This window comes from Lemur catta, chromosome 14 (genome assembly GCF_020740605.2).
Source record: "Lemur catta isolate mLemCat1 chromosome 14, mLemCat1.pri, whole genome shotgun sequence".
Taxonomy (NCBI): Eukaryota; Metazoa; Chordata; class Mammalia; order Primates; family Lemuridae; genus Lemur; species Lemur catta.
The window spans coordinates 26,879,191-26,901,180 of NC_059141.1; the positions used below are offsets into that span (position 1 = coordinate 26,879,191).

At 45.2% G+C, this 21,990-nt stretch overlaps 1 protein-coding gene across 2 annotated transcripts in view; it reads left to right on the forward strand.

The window, feature by feature from the left end:
* Nucleotides 1-21,990, forward strand: part of BLNK (B cell linker) — a 63,503-nt gene that overhangs the window by 19,655 nt on the left and 21,858 nt on the right. For both annotated transcript variants that reach the window (XM_045567949.1, XM_045567950.1), the window contains 7 exons: nt 1,046-1,111; nt 3,925-3,974; nt 12,239-12,279; nt 14,700-14,856; nt 16,666-16,829; nt 20,238-20,319; nt 21,721-21,792. In XM_045567949.1, coding sequence (XP_045423905.1) covers nt 1,046-1,111; nt 3,925-3,974; nt 12,239-12,279; nt 14,700-14,856; nt 16,666-16,829; nt 20,238-20,319; nt 21,721-21,792 — 632 coding nt within the window. The remainder of the gene's footprint in view (nt 1-1,045; nt 1,112-3,924; nt 3,975-12,238; nt 12,280-14,699; nt 14,857-16,665; nt 16,830-20,237; nt 20,320-21,720; nt 21,793-21,990) is intronic.

Genomic DNA, 21,990 nt, shown 5'->3' on the forward strand with positions numbered 1-21,990 from the left:
GCAGAGCCTGGAAGATTAGAGTGCTTACACATAATGCTGTAATAAAACATGCTTATGTGTATAGAATGGTATATAGTATTGTGACCACGTTTACAAGGCAAATTCTAGTAGTGGAATTACTGGGTCAAAAGTCATGGACGTTTTAAATTTTGACACATATTGATTGTAACAATTTACCTTCCCAACACTGAGTAATATCACACTGGTTACGTTTTGCCAGCCAGATAGCCAGAACATAGTATCTAATTGTTGTCTTGAGTTAGATTTGTTAAATATCGTCCATTGGTCTGTTGGCGGTTTGTATTTGTTTTCTATTAGCTATATGTCCGCATCTTTTGCTCATTTTTCTGTTGAATTGTTCCTCTTTTTCTTACTGAGTTGTAAGATTTCTTTGTAAATCAAGCTATGTAGTCCTTATTATTATGTACTGCAAATATTGCTTCCAGCATGTCATTTATCTTTTGATTTTGTACATATTACTTTTTGTTCTACAAATGTTTCAAATATTCAGTCAGATTTAGTCATTTTCTTTATGGCTTCTGGGTATGTATAACTTTTAAATGACAGTTTTTTTAGATTGTACCTAGTAAAGTTTAGAAAACATCTTGGGCCTGAATGCAGACTGTATTGTGTCCACAGGGTAGCACCCATCCTTGCAAGGTGGATAGGTAATATTAATAAATGATAATAAGCACTGAACGGTGAGGCTTGTGACAACATCAGAGGGCTTTTGCCTCTCTTGTCTCCTCGGAACAGACAGATCTAGAATCAGAATTCCTTTCTTCACAGCCTGACACTGGTCTAGACATCCCAATGGGTGGGGACATGGCCCAGTGACTCCATTCCTTATGGAAACAGTCATGCTTTTCTTCTGCTAAAGTAGCAGATGGTCAACTTAATTAAATACGATATAATTCATGCTATTTGGAAGTTTTGTCGTAGGGTTGTTTTTTTCCTCCTTTTTGTATTCAAAAAGAGTAGAAGACTTTATTTTTAAAAATCAGCCTAGTTAGTAATATTTTATGTTTACTTTCGTTTCTTACAGGCAGCTTCAGAAGATGGTCCATGATATTAAGAACAATGAAGGTGGAATAATGAACAAAATCAAAAAGTAAGCTAGACTGTATTTAAAAATTTAGTTCTATGAGATAAGTCAGCCAGTGCTATGTTGAACAAACCAAATTTCTCTGTTACCCAAGTGAGGAGTTGCAATCTTATTCACATGTAGCCCTTTCTTACCATTGGCTAGAATCCATGGTGGTTCGGTCCACATTCTGGAAATATGGTAAGTGAGTAAGGTGGCACTCAGGGAAGTTTGATTTTCCTTCTTATTGCAGGAAAGGTGAGCTATGCCCACTCAAGGTACCTAGCAAATGTCAAAGCAGGAAAACCAGTTCTATAGCCAGGACATGCTTAGGGAAATCCAAATGAGAAGTTACAAAATACAGCCAGGCTTCTGTAGGATGCCATGTCGGTTTTCTATATTTTGACTTCTGCTTTTTCAATTATTGCCTTAAAATGGTGTTTTCACAATTGGCACTTAGAAAGGGAAAGCTAGAATCCCAAAACTTCTTGTACACTAAAAACTCTTAAGCTTTTTTTTAAGAAAATAGAAATTATACATACCTGCATTTGCCACTCAAAATCTAAGTCATGAGAAAAGGAGAAATGGTATTCTGTTAAGTTTTTTTTTTTAATGCAAGTAATACAGGAAAAAAAATCAAGAATTCAGAATTATAGGAAGTCAAAGTCTCCCACTTTTCATATCCCTATGTTAACCCATTTCCAGAAACAGACAATGTCATGAGTGAGTTCAGTAAAGGCTTGGCACTATACCACATACAGCATTCTACCAGCTTATTTTGCTGCTTTTACTTAATGCTATATCATAGACATCTTTCTTTGTTAGTATGTAAAAATAAACCATATTCTCTTTTCAATAGCTGATTAGTAGTATACTATAAATGTATTATAATTCAATTAGCTACATTTTGGTGGACAGTTTTTAAGGTGAGGGATGTGAATTTATACTGGCACAACATTTTTGCAGGCCAATTTGATAATATCAATCAAAATTCTCCAGCCATTTCTTTCAGCATCACTGTCACAAACAATACTTCAATAAATATCCTTTTCAGACCTTGAGTGTACCAGTAAACTAAATTTCTGAAATGAAATTTCTGCATGGAAGGAGTTGTGCTCTTAAATTTCGATTGCTATCATCAAATTTTTCTCCCAAAATTTTGTGCCAAAAATAGTATATAAATGTTCATTTCTCTATACCTTCAGAACAGGATGAAAGCACTTTTACTTGACAAACATGTATCTTCTCAGCCTGGAAAATATGGCCATGATTAGTCATTACCCTGGGTGAAGTCATGGGCCCTTCAGCTCAAAGTGACTCGCAGTTACACTCTCGCTTGAAGCCAGGCAACAGGTGCTACCATGAAAGGAGGAAGCACACAGTCAAACACACTGGTTCCCGAACACAAGACCGTGACAGAGTTTGCACCGGTCTATGGCCGCAGGAGAAAATAAGGACCTTGAAGTGTTGGGGGTTGGTGTGCAGCTGCCAGCTACTAAGTAAAGTTCAAACCACACCTTGTATTCCTGGCCTGTGCTCAGTGGCCAACAGTCCTTTCATGAGTTTGTCCTCTATACTGATGTGATTTGGGGATGTCAAAATATCCTTTGTTTTCTTTTATGAAATGATAGCAGATAATGGTTTTTGTTTTTTGAACTTTTACTGTTCTACAACCTGACCTGGGCACTAGACCAGTTTTGATTTTGTTTTTCTTCCCTACAACACCTTGGACAATCTCTGTCTCTGTACCTTATCATAGGAAAGGATATTCCTGGCACACCTGCTGGCTACGATTAAGAATTGAATGAAATAATATTGACAGCCTATTGGAGAAAAAATAGAATTTCTATGCAAATATATTATTCTTACAAAATTACAATACTGGTTTATAAGTTCTTCGTGTGTGTGTTTTTTAATCAAACATGAATTTCTGTGCTGCTTTTTTTTCAAGAAATGAATATTTTGTATATAATGGTTACCCTATATACTGCTTTTATAAAAGGATATGCTATTTTAGTAAATAAAGGCTACTGGATATGTTTTATTTATAGATATTTTAAATTTCATTAAGCAAATCATTCTTAATTAAAATGGGCAATTATTATTAAAAATAATAATTTACTATATACACTTTACTCATTTCAAATAATAGAAAGGGAGGTATGGTTAGAATTCATAAAATGGCTGAAATTTGGGATACTTTTTAAAAATGTAATTTAAATTTTCTTATTTTAATGAGTGGAGAAGGACTGTGAATATTCAGTACATTTCATATGTGCATAAAGATACTAAAGTGGTTTTGAGAGTGCTTGAAACCGTTTGAATTCTAAATTAGCTAAATATCACAACCCCCAATCTTGAGACACTCACTGTTCAGTTATTTGACATTTTGTAAAGTGGTGCAAAAGTGATTTTATCCTGACCTACAACTAAAACGTTTATTATAGTTAATATTTGTCCTGTTATTTATAGCATTTGTAAGCCATTAACATATTGTTCATCTGCTCTTACCTTCCTACCTACTGATCGACTCTTATCTTCCTTGAAACTCTGCACTCAGTGCAAACTAGTACTCTGGCCTCTGTGAGCCCTTCACCACCCACCTTCACCGTTGCCAAGTCGTAGCCACATTGTGCACTGGGGACACAGGGACAGAGGGGAAACCTCGGACTAATGGCTTCACTACATTTGCCATACATTAAATCTGTCAAGGTAATGGGCCCGAAAGAAGTCATTATTCATTAGTTGTCTGTCTGTTTTCTCCATATCAGCTTATGTCATGGGCCTTGACAACAACTGTCCTGCCCACTGACCCTTTGTCTAATGGTTCTTACTTACAGGCTAAAAGTCAAAGCTCCTCCAAGTGTTCCTCGAAGGGACTATGCTTCAGGTAAGAGTATTTCTAAGATACCTTAACTGATTGTTGACTGATTTATTATTCACATTTATATGCATATTCATGGAAAGGGAAGTATGTTTACTCATTTGAAAACAAAAGTTGCCTACCCTAATTTCAAGAATGACCACCTGTATTAGACATTCCACTACCGAGGAGATCTAGTACTGCATCCATCCATTCATCCATCTCTCTACCTATCTATTACCAAACACATATTAAACTTCTTCCATGTGCCAGGTGCACACAAGGTCTTAGTTGGAAATACAGTGCTAAACAAGTTAGATATGGACTCCACACTCACAGAATTTATAGTCTGGAAGGGAAGATAGATGTCATTGAAAGCAATTACAATTCAGTGTGATGGGGAAGTAGGCACAGGCTCTCATCATCTCTTGCTCAGATTTGTTCTAATTCTCTTTGATTCCTAACTGAATGTGGCCCTTTCAACCCCCACTAGAGAATTTCTCTGAAACAAAATTCTCTTTAAATCTTTTTGTGACTCTATATCACCAACAAGAGGAATTGCAAACCACTGAGCCTGCAAACAAGGTCCTTTAATGTCAAGCCACTAAATGGCTGTGTAACCTTGGATGTCTCTTTCTCCTTATCTGTATTATGTGAGGATTGAATCAGAAGATCTGTCATGTCCCCTCCAATGCTAATACTCTCTACTCCTGCAGAAGCGCAGATCTTTGGAGCCCAGGGCCCAGTGGTGAAGCAATGAAGCGAGCCTCTCCTAACATTCCCTGACCTTAGCAATTTGCATTCTCCAATCTTCCTGAGGCTTGGAATTGTTCTCTTTGTTGACCTCAGACACCTGCTCTCTTCCCTGAAACCCTCCAAATAATCTTGATATCAATACAGTTGTGCTTAATCTCTCCCAGAACACAGAAATGTGGTCCAGCTGGGTCTTCTAAGCCTTTGCTACACAAAGTGTGATTCCCAGCCTGGCAGCTTTGGCACCACCTGGGAGCTTGTTACAAATGCAGAATCTCTGCCTCACCCCACAACTACTGGATCAGAATTTGTATTTTAGCAAGATCTCCAGGGGATTTGAATGTATATGAACACATTAACTGCCATGTGAGTTGTATTTAACTCACCCTAGTTTTGAGCCCAGGGCCTCATGAAGTATATTCACACGTCTCTTCACCTTGGGAGCCACTTGAACTATTTTTCAAGTTGCATATAACTCACACACAGAAAACAATAAAAAATAACAAATTTTCCATTAAATTAGAAAGGATCATTTTGTTTTCAATTTTTTTTTTATTTTTGTAATAAAACACCGTGGCCCCAAGGAAAAAAGTTTTTTTTCCTAGTGTGGCAGTCAATGTGTTAAATTTGGGAAACCTTGCTATAAACCACCACCTTTGACCTTATTGCTTCTCCTGAACTGAAAGACAAGTAGATCCCCTGAATCCACTTATGTTTCGGGATCTCCAAAATGTTTCCTATTGGTTGCCAGAACAGTAGGGCCTTGCCCAGTCTCCCCTGCTCTTACCCTCAATCCCTGGAAATGGTCCAAAACCGCCGTCACCACCTGCAGTTGGCGCCCTCCCTTCCCGCTCCCTCCCCACCCCAACCTCAGTCCCAGGAGCATTTCCAGCTGCTTCCCCTGAGCCTTGGGTCCCTGCACAGCTGTGTGCCCAGGGCCTCAGAAACCAGCCCTGAGGGCTCCTCCTGAACCCGGGGAGTCTTAGAGGACAATGGAGACCCCAGCGCACGGAGACCTGAGCCTGGGAGGGCAGTCAAGTGCTCTCTGGAGGCCCGTGGAGACTCGGTCCACCCAAGGCTCCTGAAATAGACCCGCCTGTTTCCCCTAGAGACTGGATTTGTGTCCTCTTTCCAGTCCTGGGAGCAAATGGCTCCTCCAAACCCTCTAAGCCAAGAGCATGCTGACCTTGGCAATGCTGACCTTCAGAGGGCAGAGGATGGAAAGGGCCAGTGCCTGCCTAGCAGTCAGTAGAAGAGTCACTGTAGTCCCTGCCCTAGAGTGCAGGAGGACAAAGCTTGAATTGCACAAAGAATGGAGCCTGGTTCCTCCAGGGATGCAGATCTAGCTGGTGCAGAGCCTGCTTCCCTCGGTTCAGACCCAGCCACCCTGCCTGTGCTCGGAGGAGGGAACATTGCCTGCAGGGGACCTCATGGGCACGGAGCAGAGTGTATTTCCCAAAGCAGCTGGCATTGCTGTGGGAAAGGAAAATATCCAAAACCTGTTGGGTATTTATTCTGTTCTGGGCAGTTTGCTAAACTCTTTGCAGACATGCCTCATTTAATCTTCCCATTAGCACCATTACACATTAATAGAAATTCCTATTCCAGTTTTGCAGAGGAGGAAAAATGCATCTCAGGGACATTAAGTAACCTCTCCAGGGTAACTGCAGCCAGTAAACCCAGCCCAGGCTCCCATTCTCCTAGTCCTCCCCTCAACCCAGGCTAAGATGTTTACACTTTCTCAGTAAAGTGTAAAGTTTACACTTTCTTGGGCATTTCTTATTCTGAAAGCACCAGAACCCCTGACATTCACACCAGAACCTCCTTCCCAGTTTCTGAGCTTTCACACTTGAACAGCCTCCTGTAATTTTTAATTCTGAGATCTGGCTGCAGACGCAGGGCAAGGGGAGACCAGCCATGGTGCCCCAGAGTCTGCTGGGGTCACTGCAGGAGCCCCACCGGTCACCCCAAAAAGCCCTGAGGAACCAAACTGAACAAAACCTTGTTCTTTGGACTTTGGCCCGATATCCAGGGGTGTTGTGACATCCCCGGCAGGTCCACTGTCTACTTCTCCTCTGGCCACTGATGTCTTAGAGGCAGCAGGGCAGAGTGATTACAGGGGATAGACGCCGAAGTCACTCAAATGGAAAAGACTCCAGGGCAGAGAAGGCACTTGAACAGGGACTCCTGGGTAAAAGCCTACCATAGAAGCACAGGGTACGCATAACGACCCTTCGTCCACCGGGGAAGTGAGAAATGACACTGCTTTGCCCCTGCCCTGTGTCCTCAGTGGAGCCAGCATTTGTCTGATTTTTTTTCTCCTGGTTCACACTCTCCCGGTGACGTTGGCAAAGCTATCAACACAGGTCCTGCCACATGGAACTCAGAATAGTGGAATGAATCTTGGAAAAGTCCTGAAAGATTGCCCAGTGCAAGCCCCTCCTGTCAGGGATAACCAGAGAGGCAAAGTATGTGCCATCACCTGGTCACACAGGCAGTGATGGCTGTGCCAGGACCTCGTCCCCTGTGTCTGTACACCCACCGCTGTTAATAATCCTGTGACACGGTGAACAAACACAGAGGCAAAGGGAGCTGCCAAGATGTGGAGTGTTTGGACTCAAAATGGCCCTCGCAGCCAGCCTGAATCTGGGCCTTGTCCTCAGATCCCCACGCTAAATCACATCTCTTTCTCCTCTTGGGGCTGCACGGGTGGGACAGGCCACCGCTGCCGCAGCCGCCCCCGCTGCCGCCTCTGCAGCCTCCACGGTTCTGCTTTCTGTTTCTTCCCTGCATCTGTCCTCACCACTGCAGCTGGCCCTCCTTCCCTCTCTCCTTCCTTCCGCGTCTCACTGAGGTCTTCCCACGTGCTCCCTGCGTGCCACCACCAGCTCTGTAAGGGGAGGGATGGGCGGGCCCAGAGCGTGTGGTCTGCAGAGCAGGATCCAGGCCACCGCGGAGGCTGTGTCAGATGCACCGAGATGCCACAAGCATCTGGCCCGGGTCCCTGCTGACCCAGAACTGAAAGGCTGGATTCACCCCTGGCACCCTCACCCCTTTGCTCACACCATCCTCTGCAGCTCCCCATCTCAGCTTGTCACTGGAGCCCCCAGGGTCCACTGTGGCTGGAGTCCCCCTAGCCGGCAGCATGTCTGGCTTTGCACTCAGTGTAGTCTCCTGTCCCCTTCCAGAGTGGGGTGTTCATTGTGTGCGCATCTGCCTCTGAGCCCTGCTTTGGGGGCTGCTGTGTGAGGCCCTATCTGAGCTGAGGAAGGAGAATGCCCTCCTTCATCTTCATCCTCTCACCTAACCCTGCTAGTTGCTTCAAAGCCCCATTCGGTCCCACCTCCGGCGCGCAGCCTCATGCGATTCTCAGCTCACCCTGAGCACACCCTTCTCTGAACTCTCCCAGTGCCTGGTAATGATCCCAGGTGCAGGGACACTCATCAGGAAATGTTACACTGCCCTGGATTGTCCTCAGTCTCCTACAAGATTGTCCTTCTGATCTCTAGCTCTTTGTTCCCATTACACAGGGTGGCTTGATGAGAAGACCTTGGACTTTGGGGTCCTCTAAGCCTGGGCTGGAATCCTGGCTTTACCCCCTAAGCACTGTATGAACTTAGAACAGTTCTGTGATTTTGCTGAGCCTCTGACTCCTGATCTGGAGATAAGAATACCCATCCTTATGTTGTTCTGAGAACTGCAGAGACTGTAAATCAATTGTAATGGCTAATATTCACTGAGCCCTTACGCTGCATCAGGTACTCTTCTAAGCGCAATTAATAACGTCCATTTTAGTGATGAGGAGACTGAGGCCCGGAGATGAAGCAATCTGGCTAAGGTCACGCTGCTAGCGAATGGCAGAATCAGGATTCTGAGTGGGGCGGTCTGACCCCAGAACCCAAGCCCAGACCCCTGTGTGCCTTGGCCTGGAGCAGATGCTGAGATGCAGGCCACCGGGGCCATTCTCATGCGGCTCCTAGTGCCTGGTGCTGTGCCCACAGGCTGGGCCGGGCAAGGGGAGGAGTCCCTCTGTTGGGTGGCGTGGAATTATGACACAGAAAATGCAGCATTAGCCCCAGACCCGGTAAACGACACCATAGGAAAGGCTGATACGGAGGCTGCCCAGGATCTCGGCTTCCTGACAGGGACCATGCAATCACACACACAGTGTGAAACCACCGGGCCCATATTAAACTCGAATTTACTCTCCCCCAATTTTACTCATTACAATAGAGGCTTTCTTGGATCCATTTCTTTGTGGTAACCACAGTGTGTGATTGCCATGGGCTGCATTAGCGTTGGTGGTGTTCTGAGGGTTGATTGAGATATTTGCAATGCCCAAGGTGACAACAACATTAATAAAGCATTACTGTGTGCCAGGCTTTGCTAAACACTTTGCATGTATTATATTACTTGATTCTCATAAAAGTAAAAGGCAGGCACCATCTTATCCTTGTTTTGCAGGTAAGGAAATTAAGCTTTAAACTATATTAAATTATTGGTCCAAGGCCAAGCAGCTAGTAACAAGCAGAGACGAGATTTGAACCTGGAACGCCTGGTCTAAAATCACTACTTGCACACTTTGGGAGGCTCCCTGAGATACTGGAAAACCAGCCCCCACTTTGGATCTAGCACTGTGGACTGTCGTGCTTTGCAGTCAGGGCAATCACCCGTAAGGCTGTGACTTCATGGCTATGACGCTGAGTTGCCCTTGGGACCAGAAGATGAGTGTAGCTGGGTGGCCGGGGCACCATCAAACAACCTCTAGCACAGGACACTTTTCTCTCTTTTCTGCCTCTGTGTGCCAAGATGCCCGGGCTGGGTCATTCTTGTTTCTCCTAGGTTTTATCTGAATGCTCAGCAGAGGGCTTGGCAGTTCACATGAGATTTCACGTCAGGAGCCAACACAGACAGCCTGGCCTCCAATCCATCCTATCCAGCCCCCATGCTCACTGGCTATGCGACCTCAGACAGATTTTACAATCCCTTTTAGGCCCAGTTTTCTCAACTGCATAGTAGAGGATACTAATAACGCCTACCACATAGTGCTGTCGTAAGGACACCGTTTTATAACACTTAGCCTCGCACCCAGCACATAGGAAGGGAGCAATAAATGGAATCTACTGTTATTATCCTAATTTCCATTCACTCATTTATTAGTTCATGCTTTTATTAGTGCGTAGATTACAAATGCAACATGCTGTCCAGATATAAAGACAAATTGGATAGGCCTCGCTATCAGTAAAGAGAGACATGAATGAGTTAATCACAGCACAGAATGAAGTGCAGGTGACATCAGGGTGCTACCAGCCTCTAAGAAGGGCCGGAGGAAGAATGATTATGATGAGAGGGACGGGGGAAGATTTTATGGGGGAAGAATGACAGGGATTTTCATAGAAAAAGGGAGACAGACGGGCTGGGGGAGCCACAGGAGCAGAGCAGGGAACCACCACACGCGCACGAGGGGAGGCGCAAGCTGCCTGGCGTTGCTGTCAGTGAGCCTGGAAGGCTGCGACAGCAGGAGGGGTCGGTGGGGTGGGGGGAGACGGGGGAGGCACTGGGACATGTTGACACAGAACCTCGACTTTATTCCATAGGAAGTCACTGATGATTCTGGAGGGGAGGAACGGCAGAATCCAACCTTTATTTTAATAAAATAACTAGAAGCAAAAGGATGGACAAGTTGGAGAAGAAAGATAACGGGGACAGGGAAGCTACTAATAGTTAGATGGCTACAGAAACTACCTTCCCCAGGAACTGATCACAAAGTAGGCGCCGACTTTGAGAAAAGGTTCGGCAAATGAAGTTTACCCTGGCAGGAAAGTGAGTTTCATAAAAGCATTTTATAAAGGTTTCTATTTAAACGGTTGAAACGAAAACATCTTGCCATCTTAAGTGTGCATCTTTAATTATCTCCAAACGTAAAGTATTAGAAACTTATTCCCCGCTGTGCCAGGTAACCATATTAGGAAGAGGATTCATTCACCCATTCTTCTGGAGTTTCTTGACAAATCTCCATGATTGCAATACAGTCTAATTTGACATCAGTCGACCCAAACAATGATTTATTAAGAATTATTTTCTCTTTATGTCAAAGTCTGGCCCTTCTTTGGCTTGGAGAGTGAGGCTCCTTCTTAGCGCCTGTCGTGCTTCTCCCAAGAGAGGCTGCTGGTGCCGTTGCTGAAAATGTGGCCACTCTGACCCAAGGCCTCCTCCCTGACCCCGTTTCACCTGCAATTCCTGCACTGGTGGCTCTGTGGAACCCACCTGTGTGGCTCTCTAGAGTCAGGGGTCTGCTCTGGCAGGGGGTAGAAATGACAGAAAATGAAAAAGGTTCTGTTGCAGTTCTGGGGAACTCAGGAACCACCCACGGGGCCCCCTGCAGCAGCGGCTGCTCCGTGTGGTGGGAGCCGGGGCCCTTGACGGTGCAGTCGTTGGAGCTGCCCTGCCACGCGGGCCTCTGTCTGGCTGGTCCCACACAGCAGCGAGATTCCCATTCAACCTCTAAGGTCAGTTTAGGTGACGGGCTAGACACTGAGTTTCTCATACTCTAAATGTGCTTGGAGGAAAAGGGGTCAAATACTCCCCTTGGCTGTCATAATTCAGACCTAGTTTATTCTTCAAACTCATAAGCTACCTAAGGGCCATGACCTGTCATATCCATTTTTATGTTCCCTGCAGAGCCTGGGACAGCTTGAGTGTCCCCCTGGAGCTCAGAGACAAGAGGCAGCACAGTGCTGGGGCTCAGAGCATGCGCTTGGCAGTGAACCTGCAGGGATCCACTCCCGGCTGTGCTGTTTAATATCTGGCCTTGGGCACAGATATTGACTTATCTGCTCTAGGCCTCAGTTTCCTCACAAGGTTTCTGAGAGGGCCAAATGAGGGCAAAGCTCTGATAATATTGCCTGGCACATAGTAAAGCACTGGGTACATTTTATTTTTAACCAAAAAAAGTCAAAGACAGAATCACAGACATTATCACCTCATTTTATGGGTGGTAAAGTGAGACAGAGGATGTTAGGGGTCTTGCCCACACTGTCCAACTAGTTGGGAACAGAACCGGATGAGAATTTAGGTCTATCTGACTCCCTGTTCAGTGCTCCTCCCGCTACATGATCCACAGATCGATTCAAAGAAGTCCTTAGAAAGAAAAGATAAATATTTAAGGGGATGGATATCCCAATTACCCTGATTTGATTATATGAATGTATCAAATTATCACGTGCACCATAAAAATATGTACAGCTATTATGTATTGATAAAAATAAATAAAGAAGTCCTTAGAAGCCAGACAGTACAAACTGCAGGTCCTTACTGGGGGACCCAGAAATGTCCCTGAACAAAGACAGACAGGGGCAATCATTGCTCTGCCCAGTAGGACTTCTCTTCACGTTTTGAGAGTTAATTTTTTTTAAAAAGGAGTTGAAAGCAAATGAACATGCTTGTAGGGAAGGCGGGTGTGGGCTGTTTGTGGGCAGACTGCAGCTGGCCAGCTGAGATTCATGCTTGGACATTCTGTCTCCCATGTGCCATTTCAGAGAGCCCCGCGGACGAAGAGGAGCAGTGGTCGGATGACTTTGTAAGTACTGGCTCCTGAAACCAGGAGGGCCCCAGGGCCCCAGGGGAGGCTTTTTAAGGGCTTATTTCTGAAGGACATGCTGGTGGTCAGCTGCACATCACAGAGGGGAGGGGAGGGCAGGCATGGGAAGGCCACCCACCGACAAGGCCCCAGTAGCCTCACACTGGCCGACTTGCCCAGTTCTCGCCACATGCCAGGCTAAGAGCACACGCATGACCCCATTTAGTCCTCACCACAGCTATGGAGCAGGCATCCTCATCCCCGCTCTCGGTGCTGGTGTTCAGCACACTCACCAGCACGGCCGAAACACATGCTGAAATGTTTCACTGTTGCTGTGTCAGTTGGCAAATGCCTCTGTCCTCAACTCCCCAGTCCCCGCTCAGCCCTGGCCAGGAGCCCTAAACAAACCAACCACTAAAGAGTCCATGCCTGGCACCGGAACCAAGGCATGGAAAGTTTAAGTAACTTGTAGTTCCAAAATTCAAACCCAGGCCCTCAGATCTCAGAACCAGGCTCTCTAACACCAAGGTGCTTGCTGTGACCAAGAGAACATCAGCAGAGCTCTGGGGCCACCGAGTGAGAGCGAGTGAGAGACCTGGCCATGACGATGTTGGGTGGTGTATCAGAATTGACATCTTCAAAGTGTCTCTGTGGTCTGCAGGGCACCTCTACCCGCTTCTCTTTGGGCTGCCTTGTACAGACAAGGCCTCCTAAAAATTTCTCTTAACAATAATTATTCCTCACTTATAGCAATTTCATCCAGAATGCTAGCCTGTTCCAATATGTGAGTTTTATATCTGGAAAGGATCCAAGAAGTCTTCCACACAAGCACACACCCATTTCACAGATAAGGAAACTGAGGCCAAGAGAATGAAAGAGGCTTGCCCATCCTCACTCAATTACTCAGGGGTGTGTGGAATGAGAACCTAGGACTCAGACCTCCAACGTAGTCCAGCTCCAGGCTGCATACACTTCCTGGAGTTTACAGACAGTCAGAGTCGAAGGAGTTCCTCCTTCTCCAACAGCAGAAAAAGAAAAGAAAAATGAGGGGAAGGGATGACTTCTCTGCCAATCACTCAGCATGGAGCTCCTCCCAGGGCCCAGCAGCGGCTGATCCCTCAGAAGCGCTGCAGCTGCACCCCCTGCTGGCTATAACTAACACACACACACACACACACACACACACACACACACACACACACACACACACACACACACACACACAACACACACACACACACACACACACACACACACACACACACACACACACACCTCCTCTGAAGCTAAGGAAAGAAGCTGGTTGGTCCACATCCAGAGGAAAGAGAGGAAATCTCTGGCTGGATTAAAAGAGCACACAGTGGGGACTTAGAAAGCACAAAATAAAATCAGCCTGGAGAGGAGGGAACAACTTGCCCCAAAGTCAAACAATCAAAATTAAGATACCAGCTGTCATAAGGATTGAGTAAACATCCACTCATGATTATTTTCACTTCAGCGGATCCCCACTGCACAGAGAATGAAACCCAGGCTTGTTGCTACAGCCCCCAGGCCTGCTTGATAAAATCCCGCCATCAAATTGCACGTGAAGGGAGACAGGCCGAAAAGCAGGTGCCCCCTCCATTCATTAGAAAGTCACGTAGGGGCCGTGCAGGGTGGCAGTTTGTGGGGGCAGTGGATGCACATATGTCCTGGGACATATGGGACATATGTCATGTGTCCACATCGTGTATACACAGTGTGTACATGAACTATCTCTGGAAAACATGCACAACAAGCTAGTAACTCTGTTTGCCTCTGAGGCTGGGAAGGAGACCTCACCTCCTTCACATTCTTCTGAGCTATTTGGACTTGGGGCCATGTTAATGTATTTTCAATATGGATTTAAATAAAACTTATATTTAAAAAAAATAAAGAGGATTGAGTGAGTTCATCTGAAGCCCAGGCCCTGCAGCTTACCAATCCTGCTTTTAAAAAGCAACTCACCTCCTCAGAGACATCAAGGTACCTCGGCGCCTCCCCTCACCCTCCCCACAGTAAACCTACTCTCGCCTCAACCATCAGCATGCACGATATATAAAACCTACCCGTTATTCTATTTTATTAGGTCCTTTTTCTATCTTAAAAATGCGTTTTATTATCTCCCACTGTTATTTTTGTCGACAGAGTGTCAGCCCTCCTTAGGGTTCAGTAGTCCTGATGTTCCCCAGGACAGCGCGTGGTTGACCAGATACACTTCAAAGGCAGATGTCAAACCCCAGCTTTGCCTCTCATTAACTCACCTTGTGACATTAACCCCTCCAAGCCTTGGCTTCCCGGTCACTGCACTGGGGGAACAGCTGTGACAGCCTAAGGCAGGAGTTGTCCTGGCCACCGGGCAGCACAGGCAGGGGTGCTGAGCATGGTGTCTGCATTTGCAGGACAGCGACTATGAAAATCCCGACGAGCACTCGGACTCGGAGATGTACGTGATGCCCGCCGAGGAGAACGCCGACGACAGCTACGAGCCGCCCCCCGCTGAGCAGGAGACCAGGACGGTCCACCCAGCCCTGCCCTTCGCCAGGGGCGAGTATGTAGGTGAGGCCTCCCCCCGACCTGGGTGCCCCACCTCCCGCTTTCGCCGCCTCTAAGCAGGTGACCTGGGCACAAACAGGTAATGGAGCCCAAGCTGGAGAGCTTTCCCATTCCAGGGGAAAAGGAATCTTTCCTAGATCGGAAACACTGAACACAGGCAAAAATCAGTCAATCAATCAAACGAGTACACCCTAATGGTTACCCCCACCTCCTACAGACCCATGGGAAATCACCCCTGAGATTGGTCCCCACTTCTCTCAGGGCTCCCTAAACTCAAGGTTCTGGAATTTCTTTTAAGAAGTCCGTACAGAACTACAATGACCTTCAAGGATTCCAGTGTCCACCCTTCTTCCCCTCAACTCCGACAGACAGCCCTCGAGTCTAGACTGTGGGTTTTTACGTGAGACACTCTAAGCCTGGAATTAGCCTTGTGGGTTGAGTGGACACATCTCAGATCTGATCTTGAGGGCTGAGTGTGCATTTTAATGTCAGTCAAGAAGTCTGTGTTCCCGTCCTGGCAGGTGTCTAAGCTCCCTAAAGGCTTGGAGAGAAAGTACGTCCATAATGGTCACAGCGATGCTAGTGTTTGTACAGAGCCTCCCTACACATAAAGGACTCACTGCCATTAGCTGCCTCCTGACTGGGCACCAGGTGCTGCTCCTTGCTTCATTCCACAGTTAATCTGTTGAGCACCTACTAGGTGCCAGAACAAGCATAGCACTGAGCATTCAGCCACAGGCAAGATGGACAGGCTCCCAGACTCTCTGCATCTTACAGTTGAGCCTGGTGGCCTACTTAACCCTCCTGATAATCCTGTGATGGGGGACTTGACAGCGGAAGGAAGAGAAGTTCAAAGGAGTGAACTAACCTAGCCCAGGTTCTCTGGGGCGGAGCCGGGACACCAGCCGGCCTCTCAGCCCCTGCAGCCTGGTCTTCCCCACTCTGCTCCACGCGCTGCCTGCTGTACTCGGCAAACAACCTTGTTCAATCACTGCAACAAGCTGGGGAGGAAGAGGCTGTGGTAGCTCCGTTTTACAGACCAGGACAATGAAATTCAGGGTGGTTAAGTAGCTCGTTCAGGGCACACTCTTTAAAGCCCGTCTTCTATGTTTTGCTGCTTCTGATGGGCTTAAATATTACATTAGAAAATCTAAGTAAACTCCAAGAGCTGTAAATGACACTGACAGAGTTATAGGCACAGCGCAATGGATGCCCATAGCGCACAGCTATACCAAGAGAAAGAGAAAGAAAGTGTGCACGGAGGCGGCCACTGTGAAGTTAACCACACACCTACAACCAGGAAGACGTGAGGGCCAGGGGCAGGAGCAGGCACCGCAGGAGTGAGTGGAGTCTGGGCCGGGCAGACAGGGGCATCTGCACTGGGCGAGCAGGCGAGCATGGGCTGTCACAGGAGGAGGCAGCAGGAAGCCAATGATGCAATACAAAGGCCAGTCCCAGGATGGGGAATACACCAGGTTATGCTTATGCCAAGATTTTCCTAAAATGCATCAGTTCGAATCTCTGCTCTGCTCACAGATTCGGCTGGGTAGACTTGATGTTGCCTGAGCCCTCCATCCCACAGCGTGGGTGATACGAGTTCCTTTGGGAGGATGCTTCTGATGAGGACGTTATTCTGGGCAGTTGAAATTTTTGCCTAACGTTTCACTTTACTCTTTTAAGGAATGCCCTGATTGATCATCTGTGTCTACAGAGATGCCCGTGATTTTATACTTTCTAGACCTCCATGGCTTCCACCCAGGGAATAATGCAGAGCCTCGCTTGTGTTGTGTTTTTTTGTTTGTTTCTTTCAAGACAATCGATCAAGCCAGAGACAGTCTCCACCCTTCAGCAAGACGCTTCCCAGCAAGCCCAGCTGGCCTTCAGCCAAAGCAAGGCTCATCTCCACCCTGCCGTCCCCGACTTCTCTGCAGAAACCTCAAGTCCCGCCCAAACCCAAAGGCCTCCCTGAGGATGAGGTAACGTAAATCTGTCTCGAAGGATTCCCAGGACGCAGAGGGGGCACGGGGAATTGGCCAGGACAGTCTGGCCGATGGCCAGTCTTCCTTCCATGCCCCGCTCCTCAACTGCTCCCTCTAACCCTCCACTGTTATCCTGAAAGGACTTTGTCTTCCCTAAAAATGGCATATGTGACCTCATTTTAAGCATCAAATTCACTAGAGGTGTATGGTGTACTGTCAATACTGACTGTGCCCTCACTTAATCCCCTCTTCTCTCTCCTGAGCTTCTGGAGACTCTTCCCTCTCCTGAATAAGATCTTCTTTCCCTTGTCTTCATTCTCCCTTCCCTGCCCTGTGCCCCTCCCTGTCTTTCCTCCACCTTCTTTTCTCTGTGCTCGTCCATTCTCCTCTGCTCAGACACAGAGGGTGACGTGGGACGTGAAAGGAAGACGGCCAGTCTCTAGGGAGACCCTGCACATCCTTGGGGGAGCTCTTGCTTCCCTCTCCCTTCCCCTGTCCCCCAGGTATCCAGAGACCCAACTTCCCAGGTTGCCTGGGACCCAACTCTGGGTTGATGTCATCCATTTCCCTGCTGTCAGCACCTAGTTTTATTCCCTATGGAATTGCTCCCCTTTGAAAATGAACAGGCGAACTCATTCAAACTGTGGTAGTAATGACTGACAAAGTCTCTCGTGTTATGGCAGCCAGAGGTACTTGCATTTTAAGGAGAAAGACCAGCCCACAAGTATAACTAACCATTAGGACACTCCAAGGGTAACAGTATGAGAAACAAAACAGCATTAAAGACAACTCCCAGCCATCACCAGGCATAATCTTATTGCAGCTTCTCTACGAAATAACTTGTTGCTAAATGCCTATAGGTGATAAAACCTATGGCGTTCATACATGTTGTGCAGCGACCTTCATTCCACCTTAATGCAATTTGTAGCCCAGCAGGAGATGGAAAAGAACTTTTACATCAAAACAGAGTCAGGATAGGCAGCATCCAGGCCCAAGTTCCTACTTTGACCCTTCTAGCTGTGTGACTTTGGGCAAGCCAGACAACTCTCTGAATCTGTTTTATACCTCTTCCAGTTATTTTGAGAAGTTAGCAAGAGAACATATATACAGCACTAGATATAGTGTCTGACACACAAGGGGCTTAATATATATTGGATTCCTTTCTACCATATTCTAAATTCTTTATAAAGTCCAGTTTTCTCATTTCTTCTGAAAACTGAAGACCTGGCAACACTGGGCCAGCTGTGGCCTCAAAGCAACTGAGCCCCATGGCCCCTGTAGCTCGGCTGTGAATCTCTGGTCCCATTTGCCATAGTATCCCCCGCTCATACGATGTGTACACAAATCCCCTCACCCTGCGTGGGAATCACCTGGTGTATTCCCCATCCTCGGACTGGTCTTTGTGTTGCATCATCGGCTTCTTGCAGGATCCCAGTCACCTGCCTGCCCTTGTACACATTTTAGTTTATGACCCCAGTGTAAGTCAGAAAGTCAGCAGACTTAGAGGGGGAAAAACATGGTTCATGAGCCTCAGTCTGTCTGTCGGTCTGAGCAGTGATGCTGTCCTTCCAGGATGCAAATAGGGCGGCAGGGAGAAGCTGAGCAGGGGACAGGATGGGGAGACCAACTGTTGGGGTCTCACTGTAAATTCTTTCAGCATCAGCAAATCTATATGAAGGTATACATTCAGACACAGAATGCAAAGTCATACTGTGGGTTATGTGAGGCTCTCCATTTCTGCAAATAACTGAGAGTGGACCCCAGTGAGGGGAGGCAGAGTTTGCTAATAGCCGGGTGGACGTGGCTCAGGCAGGCCTAACACATGTAAAGTACTTAGAAGAGCACCTGGAAATAAATGTTTTTTGTTTTTCCCAATACCCTATTTGGCTACCCACCAGGGAAAGCTGTAAAAACCACTTTTGAGATCTGGTTATCTCATTTGTATCTTATCAATATAAAATCACTCCCTCCCCTTACTTACAGTCAATTGATTATTGACAAAGATGCCAAGACAATTCAATGGAGAAAGAATAGTTTTTTTAAAAAGCTAATGGCACTGAAAAAACTGCATATCCATGTACAAAAGAATGAAATTGGACCCCTATCTCACACTATACACAAAAATTAACTAAAAATGGATCATAGAACTTAAATGTTAGAGCTAAAACTATAAAACTCTTAGAAGAAAATATAATCTTTATGGCCTTGGGTTAGGCAATAGGTTCTTAGATATGACACCAAAAGCACAAGTAATAAAATAAAAAATAAAGAAGACTTCAAAATTTAAAAACTTCCATGCTGCAGATGATACCATGAAGGAAGTAAAAAGACAATCTACAGAATGGGAGAAAATTTTTGCAAATCATATATCTGATAAGGGACTTATATCTAGAACATATAAAGAACTCTAGTAACAATAAAAAAGATAAACAACTCAATTAATAATGGGCAAATTGAGACGTAGAGAACTGAGGGTAAAAAAAGAAAAATATGGGCAGAGATTTGAATAGACATTTCTCCAAAGAATATATATAATGGCCAATAAGCACATAAAAAGATGCTCAATGTCATTAATCATCAGGGAAATGCAAATCAAATCTATAATGAGATACTACTTCACACCCATGAGGATGGCTATAATAAAAAAGGCAGCCAGTAACAAGTATCAGTGAATATGTGGAGAAATTGGAACCTTCATACATTGCTGGTGGGAATGAAAAATAGTGCAGCCACTTTGGAAAGCAGTTTGACAGTTCTTCAAACTGTTAGACCTAGAGCTACCATATGACTCCAAAATTTCATCCCTAGGTATATTCCCAAGAGAAATGTATGTCTACATAAAAACTTGTACATGAATGGCCATAGCAGCCTTATTCATAACAGCCAAAAAAGTGAAGAAGCCCAAATGTCCATCAATTCATGAATGGATAAACAAAATGTGGTATATTCATACAATGGAATATTATTTGGCCACAAAAAAGGAGTCATGATACATACTCCAACATGGAAGAACCTTGACAATATTATGCTAAGTGAAAGAAGTCACAAAAGACTGCAGATTGTACGATTTCATTTATATGCATGTCCAGAATGGGCAAATCTGTAGAGACAAAAAGTAGATTCATGGTTGACTAAGTCAGGGGAGGGGGTGGATGGAAAATGACTAATGGGTGCAAGGTTCCTTTTTAGGGTGATAAAAATACTCTAAAATTGGATTGTGGCAGTGGTTGCACAACTCTGTGAATATATTTAAAAAAACACCAAATTGTACATTTTACATAGTAAAATTTAATGGTCTGTAAATTATATCTCAAAAAGACTTAAAAAAAAAAACCATCCCTCCCTCTCATACAATCAACTGTGAATGTATAGCATTCTCCTCATTCATTTCTACATTTCTGTTAGGCTGATTATGTGGTTCCTGTGGAAGATAATGATGAAAACTATATTCATCCCACAGAAAGCAGTTCACCCCCATCTGAAAAAGGTAAGAGTTTGTAGACTTTTTGTTTCATTTTGTATTGAGACAGGGTCTTGCCCTGTTGCCAGGGCTAGAGTGCAGCGGCATCATCCTAGCACACAGCAACCTCAAACTTCTGGGCTCAAGCGATCCTCCTGCCTCAGCCTCCCAAAGTGCTAAGATTACAAGCATGAGCCACTGTGCCTGGCCAAGAGTTTGTAGTTTTAAGGACTTGAAAACTTCTAGTAGTTGATCGGGACATGCAGGACTATTCATTAGTAAGCACTAAGGGGCTCAAAAATGACGGTGCCCAGGCCTCTCTCCTCCATGACTACAGTATGTGCTTCCTTGGCTGGTGGGGCAGAGAGCACCGGTGAGCGACCATCTGTGTTTCATAGCCTGCCTCCCTTCCTCCCTCCTCCATGATTTAATCCTCCCATCTCAAATCATGAAAGCACCTGGGTTGTTATCTTCAGCTACCCTTGCTTAGAATGGATTCCTCATAAAACCACAAGCCACAATGTTGGCTTTGTAAATATTGCACCAAGAACAATTTCTGCAGAAAAAGTGAAAGAGTGAAATATGCTCTGCATCCTGGTTCTTTATATTTAGTGGTATCTCAGGCCTATGAGAAATATATATATATATATATATTTTTTTGGTAAACCTTTCACGGGATAACAAATGATAGTACAAATGAATTATTTTTTTAAAAAGTGCCATATGCACTCAGATCAGGCACAGAAACAGCACCTGTTTACTCTGGATATAGTCACTATGGAGAATAAAATCCTGTACAGGTGATGCCTCTTCAGGTGACAGTACTGATCTAATAACACTCAACTCCAAATTAGCAGTACTCAGTTTTTACTGTGCTGTCTTGTAGCAACCCTCTCCTACTCCTTAAATATCACCAACAGCTTCAAGACTCACCTAAATCCCCAAGCCACCCATTACCATGAAACAAAAAACACACATTCCCTCCTTGCCCCTGGCTCCAAACCCAAGAAATCCAAGAGCTATAGTGTGTATTGCATGTGGCAAGAGAGGTGGGGCTATTAATTTGGCCCCTCCCCTATTGGGTTCAACATCCTTCTGAGAAAAAGCAAAAACAAACAAACAAAAACCCTCTTATCTCCTAGACCTCCAGTTTGGCAAATGGAATTCCAAGCCAGTATTCACTTTAACAAAATCCCTATCATAAAATAATTTGATTATTTTTTAACCATTAATATTTTCATTCTAAAGATGTTTCTCCTGAGAAGGCTTCTTTTATTGGTTTGTGTATTTAATAAGGGTGTCTCCCATTCTTTGCAAATTCTCCAATCTGGTCATCATTTTCCCCTAAGAGTGAATGTCCCTCGTGGAATGTATTTGTAACCATTATACACACTCACATATATATATACACGCATTTGTGTGTTTTAGCTCCCGTGGTGAATAGATCAGTCAAGCCAAATAACTCCTCAAAGCCAGCCTCTCCTCCAGGAACAGTTTCAGGTAAAGTATATGTGTGATTTGGATTGGTTTTAAGTCTATTTCAAATAAGATAAATAACTCAGATAAAATATGAAGAAATAATCAGTTGTATTTCCAAATTTCTTAATGAATGGGAACAGAAGGCCCATCCTCATCCTTGCCTGGTGGCACCTATGTTGAAAGGATCCTCCCCCCAGGCCCTTTGGCCTCTGTTAGACA